This window comes from Chelonia mydas, chromosome 2 (genome assembly GCF_015237465.2).
Source record: "Chelonia mydas isolate rCheMyd1 chromosome 2, rCheMyd1.pri.v2, whole genome shotgun sequence".
Taxonomy (NCBI): Eukaryota; Metazoa; Chordata; order Testudines; family Cheloniidae; genus Chelonia; species Chelonia mydas.
In genome coordinates, this window is record NC_057850.1 from 118,505,613 (window position 1) to 118,530,928 (window position 25,316).

The 25,316-nt window shown below is 42.5% G+C and overlaps 1 protein-coding gene across 8 annotated transcripts; it reads right to left on the reverse strand.

Annotated features, from left to right (window-relative positions):
* Nucleotides 1-1,637: 1,637 nt before the first annotated feature.
* On the reverse strand, nucleotides 1,638-25,136 carry LOC102943045 (serpin B6). Of its 8 annotated transcripts, none has more exons than XM_043540191.1 (8): nucleotides 25,000-25,133; nucleotides 23,991-24,152; nucleotides 12,519-12,696; nucleotides 9,682-9,819; nucleotides 8,255-8,372; nucleotides 7,877-8,019; nucleotides 4,752-4,919; nucleotides 1,638-3,044 (listed from the first exon to the last, which is right to left on the reverse strand). In XM_043540191.1, exons 3-8 carry the CDS (start codon nucleotides 12,684-12,686, stop codon nucleotides 2,643-2,645), a joined length of 1,137 nt encoding a protein of 378 aa, XP_043396126.1. In that variant the 5' UTR covers nucleotides 12,687-12,696; nucleotides 23,991-24,152; nucleotides 25,000-25,133; the 3' UTR covers nucleotides 1,638-2,642. The 8 variants fall into 8 exon arrangements, with proteins under 8 accessions (XP_043396126.1, XP_037749181.1, XP_043396125.1 ...); XM_037893253.2 differs by having other exon boundaries at nucleotides 23,884-24,152; XM_043540190.1 differs by lacking the exon at nucleotides 23,991-24,152 and adding an exon at nucleotides 14,890-14,966 and having other exon boundaries at nucleotides 25,000-25,121.
* Between the last annotated feature and the right edge of the window lie 180 nt (nucleotides 25,137-25,316).

Here is a 25,316-nt window from a genome sequence, read left to right on the forward strand (position 1 = left end):
TCCCCCTTAAATTTGTCAGCTTTGTCTTTTATAAACGATTACCTCGGTATTCTCTAAACTTTCCCTTACTTACTATGGGGAACACCTAGAATACACCAAAGATTGAGGTGAAGTAAATTATCGTAAAAGGTACAGTTAGCAAGTCTATGGTATTACTTTACCTACCACAGAAATGCAGTCACCTCTGAACTGAAGCAGATTTTCAGTATTGCATAGGAGCGTTGGTTTAGAACAGACTGAAGAAGTGGTTAATATAGGTTTCAGAATGCCTTAACCTAATTTGGGATTTGGTCAGGACACCACTGCAAACAGCCCTTGCTTTTATTTTCTCTTTTCACGGTCTTGGAACTTGATACTGAAGCATGTGACTTTGGGATTTTAAAATCCCAAAACTATGGAAGTAAAGCAGTAATATCACTCAGTTTAATTTAGTCATATAGAGCAACTTAAATTCTAAGCTTGCATTTACTTTTTAGCACAGAATTTCTACTGCATTTGAGTAATGGATGACAATTTTAAAAAAAAAATACACAAGTTGCAGGCAATAGTATAAATGAAACTAACAAAGTCTCTCATTTCTTTCCTGCCAAGTGAAAGAATTATGGGTCAAAAATCATTGCTGATGGAAGCACAAGCAACTCATCTGAAGTCAGTTGTGTTGTTCCTGCCACCAATGATTTTTGGCTCCGTGGTGACAATAAGGCAGCGTGGATCTAAGATACAGGGCACTGGACTGGAAGTTAGGAAATGTGGGTGCTACTCCCAGCTCTGCCAGTGACCTGCTGTGACTTTGGACGAGGCACTTTACTTCCCCCTTCTTCTGTTTTGACTATTTTGTCTCCCTGTAGTAGGCGGTGTACAAACGCAATAGGCCCCCAGTAATGGTTGGAGCTCTAGGCACTACTGAAATACACATAATGAAATATGTTTTAATAGTGAACTGCTTCAGCTGGTAGGAGGGTTTCCCTAAATTTCTCCAGAGTTAAGGAACTGCTGTGGTGCATGCCCACTGTCAAATCCCAGGGCAGCTTAGAATGCCCTAGCTCTGCCCACAGGGATTGTTCCTTTTCACCTCCTTTAAAGTCAAGTCAGTGTTTCTACTTCCTTACAGTTTTGTGGATAATGCCGAACTCTGTACCAGTGCCTGTAAGGGCAAAGATTGTGAAGGGTCAGGATTTGTAGTTGACAGAGGGAATGAAAACCTTGCATACAACCCAGGACTGGTATCTTATTGCAATTTATAATACAGTGAAAGGTTATTTTCAGACAACAAGGTTTTCATTGACACTATTCCTTACCTATTCAGACTTCACTCTGCCAGGTTAAGAGGTGCTGTTGGCAAACCTAATTGGACGCTGAAACTGAATTAGCTTCAACACTCAGAACAGCACTAACTTCTGTGTTCCAAGTTAACCACTCTATTGACTCTATTTACACATGTTCTTGGCAGCCAAGTATTATAAAGGAGGCAATACATACTGGACTTCAATGGAGTGGGAGCCCTGCTAGTGCAGTCTTAGAATGGTAGAGCCTGTCCCTGGTAGTTATCGATGGCAAAAATTCACACATTTGTTTCGATCACACTACAGCTGAAGAATTACACAATTAAAACCAAACAAAACCTGACGACATAGCACTTCACATCAGTTCCTTTATTTTTGGTTCAAGGAGCAGAAACAGCAAGACCAAAATCACTATATAAAGCCACTATGGCTGGAGAGTTTAGCATTATTCGTCTGAGCAAAAAAGCTGTACAAACGGCTGAGTTACATATTGCCTTCGTGGTTTGTTACATTAGATACAAATGAGAGCTCTCACATTTAAGTTACTGTATGTGTCCTGGAAGTTTATTATAATCTTTGCTATAGATAGAAATGTCTGTCCTATTTCACAAGTGTTAAAAACATTAATGTAACCCAGGTTAACTAGTGATAAGATACATGCAGAGTGAAATTCTGACCCCACTGAAGTCAATAAGAAGTTTTACCATTGACTTCAGTGGAGTTGACTTCATTCCTTGTCTTGAATAAGTACTTAATCAATTATTCCCCAATGACAGTTGTGTTAGTATTGTTCATAAAAATCTGTTAGATGGCTGCACAGCTAGACATGGAAGGAACCAGTCTGGAAAATAAGACAGGGAGAAGGGAAATTTGCAAAAAGCATTTGGAGGTCAGTCAGAAGCCAGTCTTTCTTCCTCTCCCCACAAGATCTTACCACTTGTTGCTAAGCAACCCCAAGTATGAGAACCAGATTTCTAGGGGAATATGTACAGAGATGGAGGGATGCATTAAGCAAGTAGTTATGGCTAAAGATGAGCCAGGACTCAAGCTAAAGAAATCTGCATTTATTTAGATATACAGGATACAAGGGGTGTTTTCCAGTGAACTATGGTAAATGCCATTTTAAGTCTTACCACTTGGAACAGACATTCTTAAATGATCCTATTATTTAAAACTGTTGCTTAAATTTGAATAGAGGACTACAAAAAGCGGTTTCAGGCACAAGAGAGAAGAGTGTTTAGGGTTGCACCATGTAACGTACAGCATCTGTACAAATCTTGTTGCTTAGAATGCAAAAAAAAATCCCAAGATAGTACAATGGAAATAGCTTCACTGTGTTAATGGCTGCATTTTTTCTTTTTAGGGGGAACAAAATCTGCCATAGAACAGAATGTTGCCAGTTTTGTTGTGCCGGATAAAGAAGAGGAAAGGATGGTCAGCAGTGAACCGTGGTACAATCAGTGCACATCGGAAATTGCTCACTACTGCAGTAGCAGCTGCTGCCTCTGTGCCTTCTTCGTTTACCTCCACAAAGGACTTGTGAACAACCTCAGACAGAACTAGGTCATTGCTGGCTGACATTCCAGATAAATCCACCTTCCTTTCGTCAAATGCATCAGCCATTCCCATGCTCTTCAGAACAGGCTTCAGATCATAAGTTTGCACCAGCTTAAATCTGGGTAAAAATACCTCCACTTCACTATAGTCCATTTCTGCATTTATCCACTCTATAAGTTTCTCATATGTAAGTTCTCTTTCCAGCTATAAGAAAAAGAGTCAAAATTAAAGAGGAAGAAAAGCCAGGAATTTATACTAATGAAACAATGACCACTGTGTGTGTTTACACAGCAGGGATTAGCATCCTTTCCTGGTCTGGAGTGAATGCTACTGCTGTAGTCAGAAGCAAAAAATAAATGGCATTCAGATACATTCTTATATCAGTATAGTCAAAAGGTCCTCTAATTAGGATCAGAGCCCCACTGTACTATATGCAAGTACCGTCACAAATCCATCTTTCATGGTGACAAGTTAATACAATTGCATGTTGTCACTAGTAATGAAGTGTACTTGGAAGACATGGTGTCAAGGTTCCTTCCCCACTCTGAACTCTAGAGTACAGATGTGGGGACCCGCATGAAAGACCCCCTGAGCTTATTCTTACTAGCTTAAGTTTAAAAAAAACTTCCCCAAGGTACAAACTTTGCCTTGTCCTTGAACCCTTGAACAGTATGCTGCCACCACCAAGCGTTTTAAACAAAACAGAGGAAGAGACCACTTGGAGACGTCTTTCCCCCCGCCCCCATCCCCCCCAAGCCCTACACACCCCCTTTCCCGGGGAGGCTTGAGAATAATATCTTAACCAATTGGTTACAAAATCATCGAAGACCCAAACCACTGGATCTTTGAACAATGGAAAAATCAGTCAAGTTCTTAAAAGAAAGGTGAAAACCAAATCTGTAAAATCAGGATGGAGAATATTTTACGGGTATTCAGATTCAAAACACAGAGGATCCCCCTCTGGGCAAACCCTTAAAGTTACAGAAAACAGGAATAAACCTCCCTCTTAACAGAGGGAAAATTCACATAAAACAAAAGAAACTAATCCGCCTTGACTGACTTACCTATACTGGTTGCAATATTGGAGGCTTGGATTAGGATGGGTTGGAGAAGATGGATTTCTGTCTGGCCTCTCTCAGTCCCAAGAGAGAACAACCACATAAACAAAGAGCACAAAACAAAAGGCTCCCCCCCCCCCCCCCAAGATTTGAAAGTATCTTGTCCCCTTATTGGTCCTTTGGGTCAGGTGCTAGCCAGGTTAGCCTGAGCGTCTTAACCCTTAACAGGATGTTGCCTCTGGCCAGAAGGGATTTTATAGCAGTGTATACAGAAAGGTGGTTACCCTTCCCTTTATATTTATGACACATGGCTACTGTGGGAGAAGCATTACTATTTCGCCATCCCTTGCCAGCTCAGTAACAATATAGTACAGAAAGGAAATCAGTATCTCTTGAATGGAGGAGCACTTGAAGGCTCCCATATGAAGCAACTGTTAGGTACAGTGAGGGAGAGCCCAACCCACAACAGTTAGAAAGGAATATGGGGAAAATCTGTCAAACAGGAAGTGATTTTTGTGAGAATGGAAGCTCTCCAGGATCTCCTTCAGTCTGTCGCTCACTACATTCTGGCTTCATCCCACTCCCTGTGACCCCTCCTCTGGTCAAGAAGTCTCTCTTTTCAGAACTTAACATTTCTCTGGACATCAGAGAGAGCTGGGTTTACTTGACAGTGACACATGGTATTTCCATCCCTTGGGGGACAGATGCAACGCGTTCTCAGCTCTCCCACCTTGTGTTAATACTGGTGAGTTTAGATTTGTGAATTCAAGTCCCAAGCTCCAAATGAGATTTAGTCAAATGCTCTTCTCTGGCAGGATTTGAGCTGCCTTTGTATTCGGTACAAATGCCTTACCTGTTCCAGGCCAGTGGAATTATCTTGGATTTCATCAGGAAGTAGGATGATCATACTAGTCTCGTTATCAACATAAGGGAGGTCAAGGATTTTGGTCCGAAAGTCTGCCATGTAGCTCATGTTAAATTTAGCTTTCTTGAACATCATCTGCACTGGTTTGGTCTCATTCTTTAAAAAAAAAAAAAAAAAAAAAGTATCAGTGTCAACAAGTAATACAGATCCAGCATGTTGGTACTAACCTAGAAGAACTGGGATTCAAATCACTTATGACATCTGAAACTAGGCTGGACAGAGCACTAGAAAATATTGTAGGGAAGGATCCTACCATTGCCCATTGGGTTGGGAGGTAATGAACCAGAATTTCATCAGGCTTTTCCCATTTGTAATGCCCAGTCCCTTGAGATTTATTTTTAGGAAAACAACAGAGGTATTTTAGTTGCTTAGTGTGTAGCTTCCTATCAACAAAATTGTAAAAACACTGGACCTCTGTGCCTAAAGAGTTTCACACCTGGATTCAAGCCTTTTAATTTAAAAACATTTTAATCTTGGCTTCAAATGGACAGGGAACATCTTCAGCTTAAATATTTAGTTCTTCTAGGCTACTGGTCCTGGAATGCAATCTCAAAAGAAATATAAAATATTTTACTGACATTATACAAATAATTAAATCCTAAAATTATAAAGCCACTAATGGTTTGAAATGACCATTTTGAAATCCACTATCTCCTACCCTTTTTCTTATGGAGCACAGGCTTGTGAGGCTTTTTCATTATTTTCGTGTCATTCAAGATGAGTAACAAGATGAGAAAATAGGAATTAGCCTGAAACCGTAAGGCCATTAATCCAACTTTTCCAAAACTTAAATCTAAAAGGTTAGTAGGCAGGAGATTTCAAATCTCTGACTGCTAAATGGCAAATATGGCCATCGCTGATATTGCCTGGTAATACAGAAAAGGAGGGGTTGAGTGGACAGGGGCACAAAGTCAGATTTTCTTAAGGATCTTGCCGTATTTTAGGGAAGGAGCAGGCAGCAAAAACAAACAGTGATCCTGTAAGTAGATTAAAGAGAATGGCTATTAGTATGCTGGAAAGGCTGTTGGGAGTGTTCACGGTTGATACCAGAGCGGAGCCTAAAAGCTCAGGTAGCATCTAGATTTCTGAGTGCTTATCTGAACTTCATTTCTGACAGTTCATTATGACTAGTAAGTGTAAGCAGGCTGAGGATAAAAGTAAGTTTTACAGTTTGTTCTGGAAGCACTGAGATTTGTGGTCATTCCTATGCCTTATAAAGTGAATTTCATAGCTGTGGGTCATCTGCTGTCTTCCACTCGAGTTTTGGTGACTGACAGTTCTGTAGTTCCTAATGAATTCCTTTAAAGGTTATATTCCTTGTCAAGAAGAAAATGCAGTCCTCTGGTAGCTCAGCCTAGTTTCAGAGACAGCTTTGAAGATTAGGGTCAAAACCTTAATATGACCCTGTATTCAATGGGGAGTCAGCATAGTACAGGTTCCCCCCAACCCCCAAAGAAGAAAAGGGAGAACTAAGCAACTTCACAAGTTAGGGCTCTTTCTGGGGATGGCCTGGTAGGAAAGATTGGCACCAACTCCCCAGTAGGTCTAAGGCAGGACAATAGCATTCTATCAAATGCTTCAGAGAGATCCAGTAATGTGAATGTATGTCTCTTATCCATGGACAAGAGCAGGTCATCCATCAACACTACTTGTGCTGTCTGTTACCTATCAAGATCTGAAGCCCAGATTTGGGGAGGTCAACTATACAGATGGTAAGCAGGTGTATCCACTTGCATTTTCATTACATTATTCACAAACTGGAAAGAAGTTAGACCCTCAAGCAGTAATTAGTAAAGTCTGGTTTCCATTCACGGCTTCTGGAGTGCTGGCCTGACTATAACATGTGTTGGGCTGGACAATAAAATTCTCTCTCTAAAAGATGGCATTAAGAGACAGTAGTGCTTCCAGACACTCCTGAATGTCTTTCACCATCCAGGAAGGGATGGGTACAAGTCACACAGGATGGCTCACATTTCATTCAGTTTCTTGGTATGCAAATGGATTTAGCTCTCCAGAATCATGTTACCAGTCCCTGTTTGTGCTATTTTGAGACAGTCCCATGAGGATGGATGAGCTTCTGCAAGAAGGAGGGCTGGCCTATTGCCACAATGAGAATTACTGTATTATGCCTTGGGGTAGTATGGATGCACTTTAAGATGAGATTTTCACACTGTGATGTGAGTAGCTAAAAAAAAGAAACCTGATCTAATTTGTATCAATTTAATTGTGGAATCAATTTTAAAGCAAAAATGATCTTGTTTTGATCAAAGCTTGCTGTAAAGAGAAGTGTTGCATGTGCCAAAGCATCTGAACACGTGTGTTCCCTAGGACCCAATTCTTCTCACACTTTTTATACTGTTGTACCCCTTGGAATCCCAGTCATGGACCAGGACACCACTGTCCCAGCAAGAAGACCGTCCCTGTCCCAAAGAGCATACACTCATTTACCTCCACGGACTGCAGTAGAGTTGCTCCTGATTTACATTGATGTGAGGAGAATTAGCCATCGCCACAAATCAAACCTTACAAGACGTGAGGTACTTGAGCATTATTTGTGTTCCAATTTTATCACTGGGTAAAAACTGAAGCAGAAGGGACCAGTTTCTGTAAGTAACCTTAATTCTGTGGTAGTTCTGCACACAAAACTGCAGCACATTAGAGGACAAGGAGGTTAAATGACTTCCAGGTTCTCTAACCACTGAACAATTTATGGGATTCCAATTTATGGAATCCGACACTCGTTTATCCACATTCTTCCCTTCCATGTTAAAATTTTATGTTAAAGGCTACCTCCCTCCAACACTGAAAAGATACAGTGAGAGGTGCAGCAGAAAGCGAAACAAGGGATACAGCTAAGTTAATGTATTTAATTGAAAATGTAGTTTCAAAGATGTTTGCAATAAACTAACCAAAGGGGTTGTGTTGAGGGGATGGGATGGGATAGAATAGAGGATTCTGGTAAAGTGTATTTAGGGTAATCCTGATTAAAAGCATTTCTTGTTTTCTCTGGGTGAAGAGTACTGCAAAATTAGTGACATTTCCCTACTTCATACCTTGTTAATTTTAAATTGCCTTTCCACTGTGCAATCCTTGTTGAATTGGGTTTCCCAGTTGCCTTTGAAGTAGATGGCATTCACCAAGACCAGTCTGGTCATTGAATCAACAATACTCTGAGCCAACAGATTCTGGATTTTACCTTTAGGACACATTAAAGGAAGAACAGATTTTAGCTGGTACACACCTATCTACTTAGTTGCGTTATTAACTACAGTATCTTCTACCTACTGCACAAGACAAGAACTACATCTTAATCTGAAGGATTCAGTTCTGTTTTTCCTCTCCTTCCCTTATTGTATCTCTCCTAAGACCATATGCTTTTTAAGCAGGCTTTGGCTGTTCAGAAAGACACTGGAACTCTGCAAGCTACTTACCTTCAGTTTTTTCTTCTACCCAGGCATTTATGTGTTTTCTGGAATCTTCTGCAGCTCTAGAGAAGTCAAGTTGTTCTAGCTCTGCATGGTAGAATTTCTGGCAGGAATCTATAAATGTCTAGGACAAACAAAGCAGGATGTCTTAACAGTATATTTTTCTGATGTGCAGTTGTAGAAGACTCAAACATAGAATCTACCTCTTCCTCTCCCACCCCTTCAGAAGGGGTCATAAAATAGTCTTTAACACCAACTTGTTGTCACTTCTTTTCAAACTGAATGTTTTATTTTCTATTATTACATTAGTCCAAGCAGCTGGCTTACTGACAGTTCAACAAGACTGCATGCTGAGAGTAATGCAATCAATTTGCTTCCGTTTGAGAGTACAAGGCTTTGTAAATCAATCTCTAGATAAAGTTTTTTGTAACCCTCCCAGAGTAACCCAAACCTGATCTAGTTCAGAAGTGAAACCTCAGGGGGGTTCTATATCTTTTTCTACAGTATGTGTGGACCATAACCACGTGCTCTTCAGCCTTATAAAAGGCCTGCTGTGCAAATATCAATAGGTCAGTAATTATGTGGTTAGGCCAAAATCATGCTCTCTCTCTCCAATTTGTATTTTGAAGTCTTCTGTTTTATGGACCAAATGCCAAACATGCAAAGTTTAAATATGTAATCACAGTGGTTTTAACTTTAATTGAGAAGAGGAACTCTTGATCTGAGCCAATTTATACTGGCAATCCTTTTAGTAACAGAATTACTGTAAAATGGGGCAGGTAAGGTTGATTACCTTACTGAAAATGCAAGTTTGTTTTTTAGAATCTAAAACTTGAGAGATTTTCAGTTATCTCTTAATTTTTTGAGATGAAGGAAGGGTATCGGAAAGAGTAAGGTTAAAATTAGGGGTACACGTTTTTGGACACATTTTAAAAGGGAAATGTATACCCCAGTAGCTGTTATTCTCAGCTAAGTCTTTGGAGAATTTTTAATCATTCTTCTGTCTGATTTAAAAAAATAATTATGTGCCCGTTGCTGTGTCCTTTGAATGCACTGCCCAATTTAGGGGGAAGGAAGACACCGCAAAAAGTCACACAATAATGCCTATTACCCTCCCTGTCCACCATTTGAAGGAAATCCTTAATCTTAGCTCCTGGCCAAAAATACCTGAGTGATTAATGGAATGCTGAAGAGTTGGGGTTTGATGGACCTTCCATTGACAACGCTCTGCTCCAGTTCTCTAGAGTTCAGAGCTAGGGACTGTCAAACAGTCAGCTGAGCACATGAATGGATTTTACAAGGAGACTGGCTTTGGTTAGTCAGGTCCTGAACTACATAGTTCCTGCAGATTAAAGCCAACACCTTTATTTGCACTCAGAAATGGAAGCGTAGCAAATGTGTTAACACAAAAGCAAACTGAACGTTTGACTTACTGCAAGAAATTTAAACGTCTTTTCCCCATAGAGCCGGTTGGCAATCCTAAGCAAATAATTAGTGCCTGGTTTGTTAATTTCAGAAATAAGGGCCTGGTATCCATCGTGAATGTCTTCAGTTTCGTCCAGAGAAAGCACCTATAGAAAAAGAGAGGAATACACTCAGCATGACACACATGTGCTGAAACATGCACTTTGGAACAGGTTAGTACAATGCCTTTCAGCAGCTTAGAGATGAAAGCTGCAGCCTGAACACCCAAGACAGCCCTAAAAGGGAAAGGATTTCCCAAAACCCAACACATTTGGAGCTCATTGTGCAGGTGAGGAGAGAGAAACTGCATACAAATTTTTACCGTGGGAATAAACATAGCTGTTCTGAAGAGACCCCTCACTCAGTCCTACCTTTAGGGCACATAAAATGAACAGTTCTGGAGAGTTTAAAGGAAAACCATCAACTTGAAATCTACTCAGTTTCAAAACATACATGAATTTAAAGTAGCTTCGGGTCCTATACTTGTCTCTATATCCCCATGTCAATTTTTGTAGCTTTATAATTACTTTCTTTTAATTTGTTTCATTGTGCAAAAGAGCCTGACAAACAGGGAAAATGTCTCTATGGAAGAAACAGTGAAGCACCAAGTGCTGTCAAATGCACAAGTATACAAACTGGGGGAAATGTCCCTTATTTTTCCCTAATCTTAACTGTTACTTGCAACACTAAGAGGTTAAAAAAAATTCAGACAAGGTAAGATTATGTTGATGGTATCCCTTTCAACAGTCCTTTTCCCAAAGCTTCTAGCAATGTTTTGGAACTATGCCTTCAATTCAAGCACTACCATAGGATGCTGCTGTCTTTGCAACATGGTCTCCATTTTGCCTTCCATAATGGATTTTTGTTGCATCATTTTATGTTTGCATTGTTCCATTCCCCATTCTTTTCCTTCTTCACTAAGATGAAGCACCTTATAGTACAATAGTTAGCACAGGTTCTCTTGGGAATACATTCAAGAACAGATCTGGCTTTTATCTGAGCTTAAACATTAGTGGAATGAAGAAATGTTATGGAATGACTTAGTGCTCCAGTACATTAGTCCTTTGCTTTAATATGAACGAGATTTATTTAATAGAGATCAAGAATGGCTCTTATAGTATGAAACACTGTAGTGAAGTAAGACACCCTGAACATCCCTTTCTAAGGGAAAACTTTAGCTCTACAGTGCTTCATTGCATGTGGGGAGGCAAATGCCCAAAGTGACAAAAATAGCCCAAGACCTCAGAGGCTTCCCAAAGGACCAAACAGACAACAGGGGAGACGGGCAGCTCATCGAAGGCACAGTCCCCATCGGACACAACAGGCCGAATTCAACCAAATGCAGTCTGGGATAACTCTGAGGGAGACCCATGGTAAGTCTCTGGGCTAAATTCACTGATGTCACATCTAGTAGGTCAACGTTTTGAAAATCAAGATCAAGTCAAACTTTGCTTTCATTTACATAGGTGTAAATCGGACACGATTCCACTGAAATCTAATAGTTACTCCAGTTTTACACCAATGCAACAGAAGAATTTGTCTCAGTGTTTATTTAAACATTGTAGTTTAAATAAATAACCCTAGTATCAAAGCTTAAAATTCACCCTTGGTTTGAGTTAAAGTGACACTAAAAAGATTGAATTTTTACAAAAAAACTACCTCCCAAATGTTGGGTTTGCTTCAAAGTAATAACTGCTAAAAAATGCCATGATATGAATTCCAGGACAATTGCAGAGCTGTTGTACTGCTTGATATTTTGAGCAACAGATTTTATTGACACAGAACAAGGGAATGTTCACACCCACTGTCACGGACTCACAGGTCATGCCACTTCGGCACACCCACTAGTGCATGTAATTTTTAGCAACATCATTCTAAACAAAAAGTCATATACATGCCAATTCTAAAAGTCCTTACAGATTATAAGGAATCAGTTTTAACTCCACCCTATTTTACTGTTGAAGCTGCACGTTTAGACATACTCTTCCCCTCCCCAAGCCAAATATTGTATAAGGCTCTAAGTGGACAGCTACAAATCTAGTTTTGAAATTTGTAATTCTCACCCCAAGACTCCAAGTAGACTATACTAAAAATATAAGAGAAGTACAAGCTAAGAGAACCTAAAAGGATGTAGATGCCACACAGAAGTCCTTCCCTCTAATAACCTCTTTTCAGCCAGATCTCAGGGCCTCAACTCCATGCTCATCTTCCCTGACTCCTGCCAATTTTGCCACTATTGATCACTCTCCTTTTCTAAATCTTGTTCTCCCTTAGCATTTGTGACTCCATCTCCTGGTTCTCCTCTTAGGTCTTTGCTTGAGCTTTCAGTGGGACCTCAGGGCTCCATACTTGGGACCCAACTCTTCTTCCCTAGGCCCTCTTTCTCTCTCGAGGTTCTGAGTGCTCACTGGAGCAGGATTTGGCATTAAGAATTTAATGAACGAGGCCTACATTTTCAAAAGCGACTAGTGATTTTTTTTGGTTGCCCAACTTGACACCTTACAGGGGGCCTGATTTTAAGAAAATGTTCCTGGCTATGTTTTTAAGACATATTTAGGTTACTAGTATAATCTGATATTAATAGCAGAGAATGTAATTGAAGAAGTTCTTTTCTAACTCTTGAGGCAGCTAGACAGCTCTCTCTTTTTCAAGGCACCTCAGCTGTATGGTGCCACCAAAGTTCTACTCTCAGGCTCACAAGGATAATAATGGGAGTTTTCCATAGGTACAGAACATTCAATAGAGATCTGTAGTTCAGCTTCTAGAGCAAAGTTGTGTTAAGTGGTTCACGTTTATCCAGACATACCTTTGCCATCTGGGCTGCAGTGTTACCTTTTGCACCCAAAAAAACCATGGACAAAGCAGAGGAGATACTCAAAGGAGAAAAGAATAAGTTCTGTGTATTGGCATTTTCACTCAGCTTTTTGAACAGGTTGAGTGCAAAGGTGGTGTTTGCTTTACTGAGGTTATCCATGGTTCAGAACCTATAAAACACAAAGGAAAGATCATATAAGATACAGATTTAAAATATAATGGAGTATTTAATGTGCCAGATTCTCAGCTGGTATAAAGCACCATAACTCCACTGAAGTCAGTGGAACCACACTGGTTTTACACCACCTCAGGATCTAGCACAGTGTCAAATAAGTTTAAGGACAATGTGTTCTGTCTCTCTCTCTCTCTCAAAATCCAAGTTTATATAAGAGCCTTCAGATAACAAGTGGGACAAACTCACAAAAATTGCAAAGTTTTCCAATTCTCTAAGATTTGTGTTGATTTTCAAAAACATTATACACAGTTTTTCAGGAATTCAGTACCTAGCTTACAGAACTGTCTAGCCACACGAATACAATTTATATTTCATATTTATACAGGTGATCCAAATTTATCAGCAGATGTTGAATTTGTTCTATATTTAATGGTCATTATTGGAGGCACATTGTGTAAGTCACAGTTGTGCAATACTTAATGCCTCAAATTTACTTTAATCCAACCTGCAGTACATAATTATTTGAATTTATATTACATTTTCTGGTGTAAAATATTCACTGCATGTACTTTATGATCTGGGTTGGTAACTTTCTTAGTCAACTAAAAAGTGATTTTGGGTTTAAAGTTCTATAAACATCTGCCTTATTCACTCATTAGTGGTAAATCCACATATTACTTCTCTGTTTCTAGCCCACTAGGATAGTGTTTGTCTTCTATTTCACAGCAGAGTTATGGAAAGTGGATCCTGCGACTATATGTCCTAAGAGGGGTGGAGTGCCACTTCTGCAGAGATAGGGAGATTGAGGCAAAATGGGAAAAGAAGTAGGAAAATATAATGGGCACAGTAGGAAGAAAGAGAGGTTATGATGGTGAGGGAAACACAGGTACAAAAAGAGCTCTTTATAATAGACTTTTCTCTTTAATGTTTCAGTCATTTTTAACTTCCTTTCCTCTTCCCTTCCTGACACCTCAATTAGAGGGCAATTGTTCAGCACTGGGTTAGTTTTATACTCTCAGCCCATCTATTCCTGTGTCAGTGACCAACAGGAGATTCTGCTTCCAGCATTTTTCACTCAACCAATTGGGAGCAATCATGACAAGAGGATTTTAAAAGGAATATTATCCTTAATTCACATTGTAATATGACAGACTCTTTAGGATTAAAGAAAGTCTAATGAAGATGAGTAGTAAACATATGTGCCCATCCAAGAACACATACTAGTAATAAAACAAAGTTTGTGTTGGCATCTGATGACTGTTCTGTAGCTTTTATGAAGTTAATTTGGTTGTCTCCATCCAATAGCCAGTGAAAAGGAGCCCACACTGCAGTCTGTTTACTAATCTCCATAATATAGTGGCTTTATTTTTATGCTGTCACCCGGTAGTTGCTCATTATAAATATACTTATGCATAAAGAAATTACTGGAAAGCTCCCAATCTGGGTGCCACATTTCAGGAAAGGTGGACAGATTGGAGAGAATCCAGAGAAGAGCAACAAAAACAATTAAAGGTCTAGAAAACATGACTTATGAGGAAAGATTGAAAAATCTGGGTTTGTTTAGTCTAGAAAAGAGAAGATTGAGAGAAGACATGATAACAGTTTTCAAGTACGCAAAAGTTGTTACAAGGAGGAGGGAGAAAAATAGTTTTTCTTAACCTCTGAGGATAGGACAAGAAGCAATGGGCTTAAATTGCAGCAAGGGAGGTTTAGGTTGGACATTAGGAAAAACTTCCTAACTGTCAGGTTAAGCACTGGAATAAATTGCCTAGGGAGGTTGTGGAATCTCCGTCATTGGAGATTTTTAAGAGCAGGTGTCAAGGTTCCTTCCCCGCTCTGAACTCTAGGGTACCGATGTGGGGACCTGCATGAAAGACCCCCTAAGCTTATTTTTACCAGCTCAGGTTAAAAACTTCCCCAAGGTACAAACTTTGCCTTGTCCTTGAACCGTATGCTGCCACCACCAAGCGTGTTAAACAAAGAACAGCGAAAGAACCCACTTGGAGACGTCTTCCCCCAAAATATCCCCCCAAGCCCTACACCCCCTTTCCTGGGGAAGGCTTGATAAAAATCCTCACCAATTTGTATAGGTGAACACAGACCCAAACCCTTGGATCTTAAGAACAATGAAAAAGCAATCAGGTTCTCCAAAGAAGAATTTTAATTAAAGAAAAAGTAAAAGAATCACCTCTGTAAAATCAGGATGGTAAATACCTTACAGGGAAAACAGATTCAAAACATATAGAGAATCCCTCTAGGCAAAACCTTAAGTTACAAAAAGACACAAAAACAGGAATATACATTCCATTCAGTACAGTGTATTTTACCAGCCATTAAACAAAAGGAAATCTAACGCATTTCTAGCTAGATTACTTACTAACTTTACAGAGTTTCTGAGACTGCATTCCTGATCTGTTCCCGGCAAAAGCATCACACAGACAGACCCTTTGTTTCCCCTCTTCCCGATTTGAAAGTATCTTGTCTCCTCATTGGTCATTTTGGTCAGGTGTCAGTGAGGTTACCATCACTTCTTAACCCTTTACAGGTGAAAGGGTTTTGCCTCTGGCCAGGAGGGATTTTATAGCACTGTATACAGAAAGGTAGTTGTCCTTCCCTTTATTTTTATGACAGCAGGTTATAAAAACCTCTGTCAGAAATGGCCTAGATAATACTTAGTCCTACCAGGAGTGCAGGGGACTGGACTAGATGACCTCTCAAGGTCCCTTCCAGTCCTATTATTCTATGATTCTATGAATTAGAGCTGATTGATATGTTTTGTATTTTCAGAACCTATAACCAGCAGGCAATACTAATTTAAATTAATTGTTGGGGGGGGGGATTTATTTGGTTAGTGATATGGCAATAAAGAGCTAAAAGAAACTGGAGAGTCTTTACAAAACTGTCAAGGCAACTTTCTAATAAAAATATTCTAAAACTATTTCAGCTATTTAGGGGATTTCTCAAGTGCACAGTTACAGCACAGTAGCAAAGAAATTATTTTTGTAGAAGGATGGACTGTTGATTACAGTGCTATTTTGGGACGCAGGAGACCCAGTATCAACTCCCTGGTCTGCTACAGGCTTCCTGTGTGGCCTTGGGCAAGACACACAGGCTATGTCTACACTGCAGTGAAAGATCTGAGGCACAGATGTGTCTAGCGTGGGTCAGCTGACTCAGGGCTGCAGGGCTATAAAACTTCAGTATAGAATTCAGGCACAAGCTGAAGTCTAGCCACTGAGACCCCATGAGGGGGGAGGGTCCCAGAGCCCAGCCTCCATCCTATTGCCCCATTGACTCTTGAAAGAAAAAGAAAAAAAAAAAAAAAAAGAGGGGAGAGGAACTACTGTTGGTCATGATGACATCCAGAGATTACAAATTGGTTCCTGTTGCAGTGTTACCAGAAACTCGAAGTCTGATTCAGTCCATGTCTGGTTACCCTAAGTACCATTGGAACATGAGACACTTGTGTACTGTAAAGCTTAGACTGAATTTAAAAAAAAAATCCACAGAGAATTTTACACCACACAGGTAAACACTTGCACTTGCACTTCTGAGGTTGTTAGAAAATAAGTGCGAACAGTCCACCTGAAGGAAGTGGGGGAGGGTTAAATGTTAACCTGAGGTTACAGATCCAGCCACCTACAACATGAGCAGTTGAGATGATAATAGTGGATTAACTACAGATAACAATTTACAGCCATTTTATGATCTCAGCCAGTAACAAAAACTTCAAAATGTCTCAAATCTTTTATCCTAAGGCAGCAACTAACATTGGTATGTTTATTGCTACAAAACACAAACCTACACCAAATTCACATTCCCAACTCACAATGTCTAACACAGAGGAAAAAACCCACATCCTACTAACTTCTTGTTTCAACAAAAGAAAAATGCTTGCTGTCAGCTTTGCTGTTAACTAAGGCATTATTCAACACGCCTGCCAAACTGTCAAGTATATTTGTCTGATATTGTACGTTACTGTAACTGACTCAAGACAGAGGCTTTGTTAAACTCAGGAAAGAGTGCAAAAGAACTGCATTTAAATTAAAAATAAGAGCACCAATCTCCACAGCCCTCCAGCCCTCACAAAGAGAAAAACATTTAGTTGGAGATTTTTTTTTTCTGTTTCACTGAGAATGATTAACTAAAATTTAAATTTGAGATTAACCAGGATGGGTTTTCTACACTACATTATCATCTGATTGATCTTTAGATATTTGAGGTGTACTCTGAAAATTATCAGAGCTCAAGCAATAAGAAGGGCATTTACTCTACAACACTGAATTAAGGATAATGTTGGGGACACTGGGCATGGCCACTAGGTAACTCGACGGTATGGAAGACCACGAGTGTCAATGAAGCCCCCTCGCACTAGGCCCAAGTGTCCTTGGCCCCCCCTCCCAGAGGCACTCGCAACAGTTATGCTGGGGATTTTGCAACAATATGTTGCAAAATCAGACTGTCTGAAACTAAACAAGGCCAGACAGGGCAGATATGGCAGAACAATGCTGAACAAAGCAGCTTTATATATGGTTTAACAGATGGTACAAAGAAAAAGGGAACTAGCTGGTATCTGGATTGGCCGGCTATATGGATATTTAGGGCAGCTTGCTATTGGATAAGTATGTTGAAGAAAGGATGTATAAAAGTCTGTGTAACTTCCTGCTCTGTGTACAGGATTTGAGGTTACTGTCTCCCTATACCAGTTGAAGCTTCAAATAAACTTTTCCGCTTCTCCACCCCGTTGTGATTATTGGGTGACGCACACCGGGCAACCAACCTTGCTGTTGCCTGCCTCGGGCACTCTGTGCCGGCAACAATAATATTTAGTGATGTCACTTTGTGGGACTTACAAAAAATAAAAAATTTTGCCCTGCACAGAATGCAGTTAAGTTTACTCATGCAAATTTTTGTAGCCATCTTACTGGAAAACACACTCCAACCACATTGTATGTTACAACTGCAGTAGCAAAAATCCTACTAGACACACACGCTAGCCAGTTGAACTGTTGTAACACAGCAGATTTTCTATGTAATTCCATCGAAACGTTTTATTGTTCCAGCAATCCAAGCAAAAGACTGGGAACCAGAAGCTCTTTTCCTGGTTCTGAAATGGACTTTCTCTGTGGTCTAAGATAAGTAACTCCACATCTTATTCCTCTGAGCTGTCAGAAAGGGATAACCCAGTACTACCAGAATTTTGAAATAAAAAAAAATGCTATTTAAAGATTATTTTTTGTGACAAAGTTTTCAGTTTTGATTCCATCCAGCTAACACCTAAACAATTATTTTTAAAGTATTGGAAGAAAAATACCATCATGCCCTTGCAAATTTCCTAAGTTTCCACTTTCAGACATACTTTGCAGTATGCTTATTGTAGTCGGCTACACTTCGATTATTTTTCTGCCATTGGTCTAATTGACTACATGTAGTGACTGGGCCTTTATCAGAGACTAGAATTCAGGGGTTCTCACAAAAAATTTTTTGGTGGCCTCAGAGTACGGCCACCAACTCTTGCTGGTGGTCGCACTGACACTATTTCCTAAATTACTTTATTCACTTTAGGAAAAATAAATATATATGCACATATAGACATCCAAATCATTGTAATTTACTTATGTAGGTTTTTTTTTTTTGCAGACTCAATAATAAAAATAATGCTGTGAAAAGTGATATTTGCACGTTTGTTAATACCACTTTTTGCAGCAAGCCCCAGGACAAATTAAGCCCTGGATGGAGGGGGAATCAGCAGGGGTCAGGAGCAATGGGGGGATGGATGTGGGACCAGGAAGGCAGTGGGGTCCAGGGGCAATGGGGGTGGGGGGTCGGATGCAGGGCCAGGTGAGGCAGCAGAGATCAGGAGTGATGGGGGTGGACGGTGAGCCCTGTGACCAGACCCGGGGGTCAGTGCCAGCGGCCAGAGCATGGGGGCAGGAGCTGCACAGTCAGAGTCAGGAGCCGGAGTCAGAACCTGCTGCTATGTGCCCGGAGCTGTGGCTCAGCCCCAGGGCCAGCACCTGCCAGGGCTGGGGATCGGCACCCAGGGCCAGCTCCTGCCAGAGCTCAGGTCGGCACTCACGGCAGGGGCTGGGGAGTCAGTACCTGGGACCAGTGGCCGTTGCTGCAAGTCCAGAGCTAGGGGTCGGCAGCCAGGGCTTGGAGTTGGAGCCTGCCGCCACGCAGACGGGGGTTGGAGCCCGCCACCAGGAATCTGCACCCAGGGCTAGATCTGCACTCCTAGAGCCCGGGGCTGACATCCACTGATGCACAGCCAGGGCTAGGGGTCAGTGGCCAGGCCAGCTCCTGTGATCAGCAGCCCGGGCTGGGGATCCGCAGCTGGGGCTGGCATCAGGAATTGGCAATCACTGACAGGGACTGACGCCCAGGACCAGCACCCACCAGAGCCCAGGGTGGTGTCCACTGTTGTACAGCTGGGGTTAGGGGTTGGCATTGAGGGCTCGTGACCAGGGCCGGGAGTCAGAACATGGAGCCAGGGGTTGGTGCCGCAGAGCCAGAGCCAGGAATCAGAGCCTGCCGCCGCACAGCTAGGGGTTGGAGCCTGAAGCCCTGTGGGCCTGGCTGCAGGCCGGGGCCATGTGGCTAGAGCTAGGGGTCAGCACCCAAAACATCGCGGCTGCAGCCAGGTGTTGGCGCACAAAGCCCCGTGGTTGAAGCCCTGGTCCACACAGCCCGGCTCCCTAAATCCCACCACCCAACCACCCCAAGACTGAAGCCCAACCCCCGCTGTGCCCCTGCCCCATAGGTCCAGAATTCACCTTGCTTCTTCAGGGTTGTGCCTCACCTGTCTCCAGAGGCGGTTCAGGGTGGTGCATCCTGGAAGGGAACAACAGGAGGGGGGGGGAGGAGGGGAGATAATGCTTTGCTCCCTCTCCCCCATCACCACCCAGGTGGTCTGTGGCCCCACAAAAAGCCCCTGGTGGTCACATTTGAGAAACACTGGACTGGATTATCTATTCCCAGTAAAAAGAAAAGGAGTACTTGTGGCACCTTAGAGACTAACTAATTTATTTGAGCATAAGCTTTCGTGAGCTACAGCTCACTTCATCGGATGCATACTGTGGAAAGTGTAGAAGATCTTTTTATACACACAAAAAGATCTTCTACACTTTCTACAGTATGCATCCGATGAAGGGAGCTGTAGCTCACGAAAGCTTATGCTCAAATAAATTGGTTAGTCTCTAAGATGCCACAAGTACTCCTTTTCTTTTTGTGAATACAGACTAACACGACTGTTACTCTATTCCCAGTGTTACTATTTGTGTTGGGTTTCTAGGTTACAGAATATCATGGTCCTGACAGCTGTCACACAGATAAGACTTCTGATTTGCCAGCAAGATAGTTCCATTAATACACAGGTCTGAGAGCCAAGTGCAGCGAATGGGTTTGGGAAGAGGCAGAAGAGAAAATTGTCAGACTCATCAAATGTCCAAACTTGTAGACCACATTTACGTTAACAACGATGCAAAGATGATCCATCTAGGTTGTTACGTGGTCACCCAGTACCATTGTATCCACATGCCTTCCATCGGGACATAACATTTTGAATTTAGGGTATGCATTCTCATCAATGGATGTGTCTCTTTTAGGAGTTGTTCACTGTGAGAAAGGTTGTTTTGTTTAAAATGGAAAGTTTCAAAGGAACCACTCTGTTGGGGGCAATCTCAGTGCTCAGGGGTGCTTAATTCCTGATTCAAAGTTTGCACAGAGTCTGCAACACAGACCTTTTGCCCCAACCTGCTGGTTTTTTTATTCACGTCACTTACAGCTGAATGGATCCGCCTAGAATATGAGCGGTTTAGTTAAAGATTGCAAAATTAGAGTTCATGATCTATTGTGTGCTGTGAGACGAACCACATGATTCGAGTGAAGTCACCAATACAAGCTCAGCATGACTGATCTGCACCTTTACAACTTGTCACTTGTGCCAAACTGCACACTGTAACCGCTCTGATTCCCTTTTTCCAGCCCTCATGATCAGCAGTTGATAAGTAATCTTACAGTAATGCGTCCACTGGACAAGAACTACACTCTTTGGAATGGCCTGCTCACATCCCACTTGTCAAGAAAATTGAGGGTTGGGAGTGGAAGACAGATCTCTTCTATTTTATATCATACAGAGTGAGAGAATGGACAATCTTATTTTTGTTTTCCATATTTTTCAATATTAGATGGTGTGCTGGGGGAGGAAGGCTTGACTAGTGCATTCCTATGCACTGGCTATTCCTCAGCTGTCACAAGGCCTATCAATCCAAGACAGACAGGGCACAAATTAGGGAAGCCCTGTGGGATACTCTAACCCACACTGACGGGCCAGAGGATACGGATGAGGTGTAAGCCAATTTGCCCCCTCCCTGTACTAGAATTGGATCTCCCTCTCTCTTGTGTAGATGTGATACATGTTTTATAGTTTTAAATTCCCGTGGTGTTTTTTGCTTATTTGGTTTTTGCATCATGTATCTTTTTGGCACTATTAAAAGCACCTTGAACTTAAGTTGCAAGTTGATTGAAATTAAATTTATTATGTTCTAGAAAAACAACAGACTCAGTACTGGCATTTGTTCTTTGTCCTCCTTGACTCCAAACGAGGAGACAAGAAAGCAAATCGCAGACCTGCTACCTCCTAAACACCTCTGACCAAATATTGCAAGACCGATCCGTTGTGATCATGCTGTCTTATTACTGAAGACAGAAGTTTATCCAACCCTAAAACAGATAATCAAAGTACAAAGGGGCACTCACTCTGGTTCCGAGATAGTGCTAACGTGGAAATAGCAGAAATACATTTGGACTCTGTTTGATTTAGAATATTAATTGACCATCTGGTTTGATGGCAATATTACCGAGTAACTGAATCATCTGCCCTTTTCCATTTTACAATAATCCTATTAGGAAAAAGAACATTCTTCTCCCTCTCCCTTAGAGGAAAGCATCTCTCTGTGGTATACAGGTCTATGTATATCACGGGCCCTATTATTAGGCCTAGCCAATCAGATTCCTTTCATGACTATGATAATGGAGTTGGTTTTTTAGTTTACCAAACAGTGGAGTCTGTATGTGCGCTGGTACAGACGGCTACATGTCAGAGGGAATAAAATTCTGGGATCTCATAAAAGGGCATTTCTCGTATTTCCCCTTTGCTCTGTGCTGTGTAGGATAACTCCCTGCATTACAGTGTGAGTTTCCATGCCACAACAGATCATTCTTTTGTAATTTAGAAAAATTTCTAGATCTATGGTCAACACACTCTAAAAAGAACCAATCCTGCAATCATGACAGCTGCCACAGGCTTTACAGTCTTGCAAATTTGCAGTGCATTTCTCCTCTAGTTACTGAAGCTGAAAGAGGGAAAACAGTCAAAATTAGGGGAAAAAATCAAATGTATTTGATAACTGCTAACCTGTATATACATGAGAATAAGAGCTACCTTTTTTAGAATTGACATAACATTGAAAAACTATCACAGAGATATTAAGAGGCTATAATAATAAAAGATCACTTAATTTCATATTGTTCCTCACAGTACATCCGAGGCACGTGTCAGGTAGCAGTGTGTATCATGTTGCCCATCTCTGTTTAAATACTGTATTTAACGTATATTCAATAAATCCAGTTGAACGAAACAAAAAGTTACGGAGTAGAAATGGGAAACTAGGAGATGTGAGGGATTTGTTTATCAAAGGGCTTGCTCCCCTTCCAAACTGCATTACGTTCAAGCTTCTTGTTCTTGACTTCAAGGCCCTGCATAACTGGTCTACCTTCTTTGTCTGTTCATTTCAACACCCCCCCACCGCCCCCAATGCCAAAACTGCCCCAGTCCCTCCACTCTACCTCTGCTAGCAAACATCAAGTTTGTATAGGACTCAGATTTTAAGGATTACAGTGGTCCCTCATGACCATCCGCCTAACTCTAAGAGTTTCACTCTCCTTATGAGCATGTGAAGGTTCTTCAGACACGCTCATTAGGGCAACATCAACCCCATAACTTGTGGTTGAACTACAGCATATCTTAATTTAAAAAATGTGAAGTGATTGAGACACCATCAAGTCTTTTGGTAAGTTATTTCAATGGTTAATTATCCTCCCTGTTCAAAATTTGCACTTTACTTTCCATTTGATTTTGTCAAGCTTCAACTTCCAGCTATAGGATCTCGTTATGCCTCTGTCTGCTAAATTAAAGAACCTCTACTACCAAATATCTTCTCTCCACGTCGGCACTTCTCCCATGCATGAAACTCCCTTCTTGAACTAGTCTGCAAAGCAACTTCAATCCCCATATTTAAATCCTTCCTTAAGGCCCATTCCAAATGTGACATCTACAAGGCAGCCAACTGATTAGTTTTTGTCAAATCAATGTCAAAAATCTCTTCTCTGCTCTCTGAATACTGTGAATAGTTTTGAATTTTAAAAATTCATCTCATAAAAAATTGTGTATGCATACCTATATCTATCTCCCCTTGTGTGGGAGTGTAATGGGAGCCAAGGCAGTATTTAACAAGTTGTAATGTTTGTGCAGATATACAGTTATCTTAAAAACTAAGGCCACAATCTTGCAGTAAGTCTGTCTGCAAGTCTGGACCTCTGCAGCCTGGTAGGACTCCATGAAGCAGTGAGTGGGCCTTTATGCAGGGTTTGCTTGAGGACTGGGGCCTAAAGGGTGTACCCAGAAGTGGCTATCCCCACCCCTCAAAAAGAAAAAGCTTGTTTTACTCTAATACATAAGACTATCTGGTGACCACAATGTCACATAACTTTAGAAATACAGTTAGCTCTATCTGTAAAGCGAGGAAAAGAAAGTGAGGAACCCAGAATGTGCATAATACAAGCAATGAGTCAGAAAAAAATAATCCCCACATTTCAATTAAAATTTAATTCAGGTTCACAGTCTAACCTTCCAGTGAGTTTGTACTGTCTGTTTTAGAGACTTATTAGAGAGACAAGGTGGGGAAGGCAACAGCTTTTATTGGAGCAACTTCTGTTGGTGAGACAGACAAGTTTTAAAACTTCTTCGGGTCTCAGAAAGGTATTGAAGAGCTCTGTATAGCTGGAAAGCTTGTCTCTCTCACCAACAGAAGTTGGTCTAATAAAAGCTATTACCTCACCCACCTTGTCTCTTATATCTTGGGACTAACAGGGCTACAACATTATATACTTATTGAAATACCAGCCAAAACAACATGCGGGCCTTGCAGTGGATCGTAAAATCTTCAGACTCAGTTTTGTCATGGGTAGTGCGGATTTATGCCATGATACAGAGGTTATGAAAATAACCGTAGTATGTTCATTGCAAGCTTTATTGTCTCCTTCTCTCCTGGGCTGCAGGGATTCATTTAGAGACACCTGCTCTGTTTTACTGCCTCAGTGAATGGCAGTGCCAGGCACCTCCCATCGCCAGAGCCTCTCCCCCAAGAGTCAACAGTCAAGGCAGGGCCCCTGTATGTGCAACAGATTTAATAAATCCCAAGTACCAGCATCCTGTGCTGCATGTACCACACCCACCAGCTCTGTCCTACCCCACCAGCAAGGGAACCAGGGAAGGGTCCTTGGCTGGCACTAAGAAACCCAGCGCCAGGCGCACAGAATCACAGGGTTAGGAGGCACCATAAGGCTAAATAACCCCCCTCCTCCACCTGATCTTACTGGGAGGAGGAAGCCACAGGCTGAGCCACCTTCTCAAGGCAGGGAAAGGCCCCCAGGTGCCTCCTGTGAGTTGTGGAGTCAAGATTCCGGGGTCTGGTCTCCTAGGAGCCTGACTCCTCCCCTGTCCCCGCCATACGCCCCCAGGCAGAGCTGCCCCCTCGCTCCCGCCCATCCCACCAGGAGCACAGGGTGCCGCTCCCCCCGGCTGCGGCGGCTTCCATCACACGCGGGGGTCACGGTTCGCTTCCTGGCTCTCACCCCCCACCGCACACGCTGTCCCAGCGCCCCGAGCGGGAGCGGTCACTGCAAGAGAAACAAAACTCACCGGACCCCAGCAGGACCCCCCCCGCCCTCGGCTGCTTGAGCCAGCCCCGCTGGGGCCGATGCCCGGGGCCGACTCCGCCTCCCAGCGTCTCCTGCCCGCCCGCCAGACCCGAGCGACCCCGAGCCCCAGGCTGGAAACTAAACACAAGTCGCAGCCCCGGCCCCGGCCCCGGCCCGCCCCGCAGCCCTACCCCCGCCGCCGCCGCCCGGCTCCGGGTTCCTAGCGCCCCCCGGGCAGCGAGCGCGGCAGCACCCGCCCCACACGCGGGCGGCCCCCGGGCACCGCGGCTGGAACCAGCGGCGGCTGCTGCGGTACCGGTGCGGGAGCGGCTGGCGGCGTCGATCGCTGCTGAGCGCAGGTCGAGTGAAGCGGCTCCGGTGGCGCTGGGCAAAGGGGAGGTGGCCTCGGGCTTGTGTTAGCTCCGCTGAGCCCCGGCGTCCCGCCCTCCTGTTCCCGGAAGCGCCTGGAGCCCCCCAGGGGGCGTTTAATCCTTCAGCCTCCGCCCGTCGCTGCTTTCCTGCACTATCTGCGGAGGGCGCGGCGGGGCCCGGTTTGCAGGACCGATGTTTATCCGGCAGAGTTACGTGCCAGCGCGTTGGCCGAGGCTGGCCTACTACCGAGCGGGTGCACAT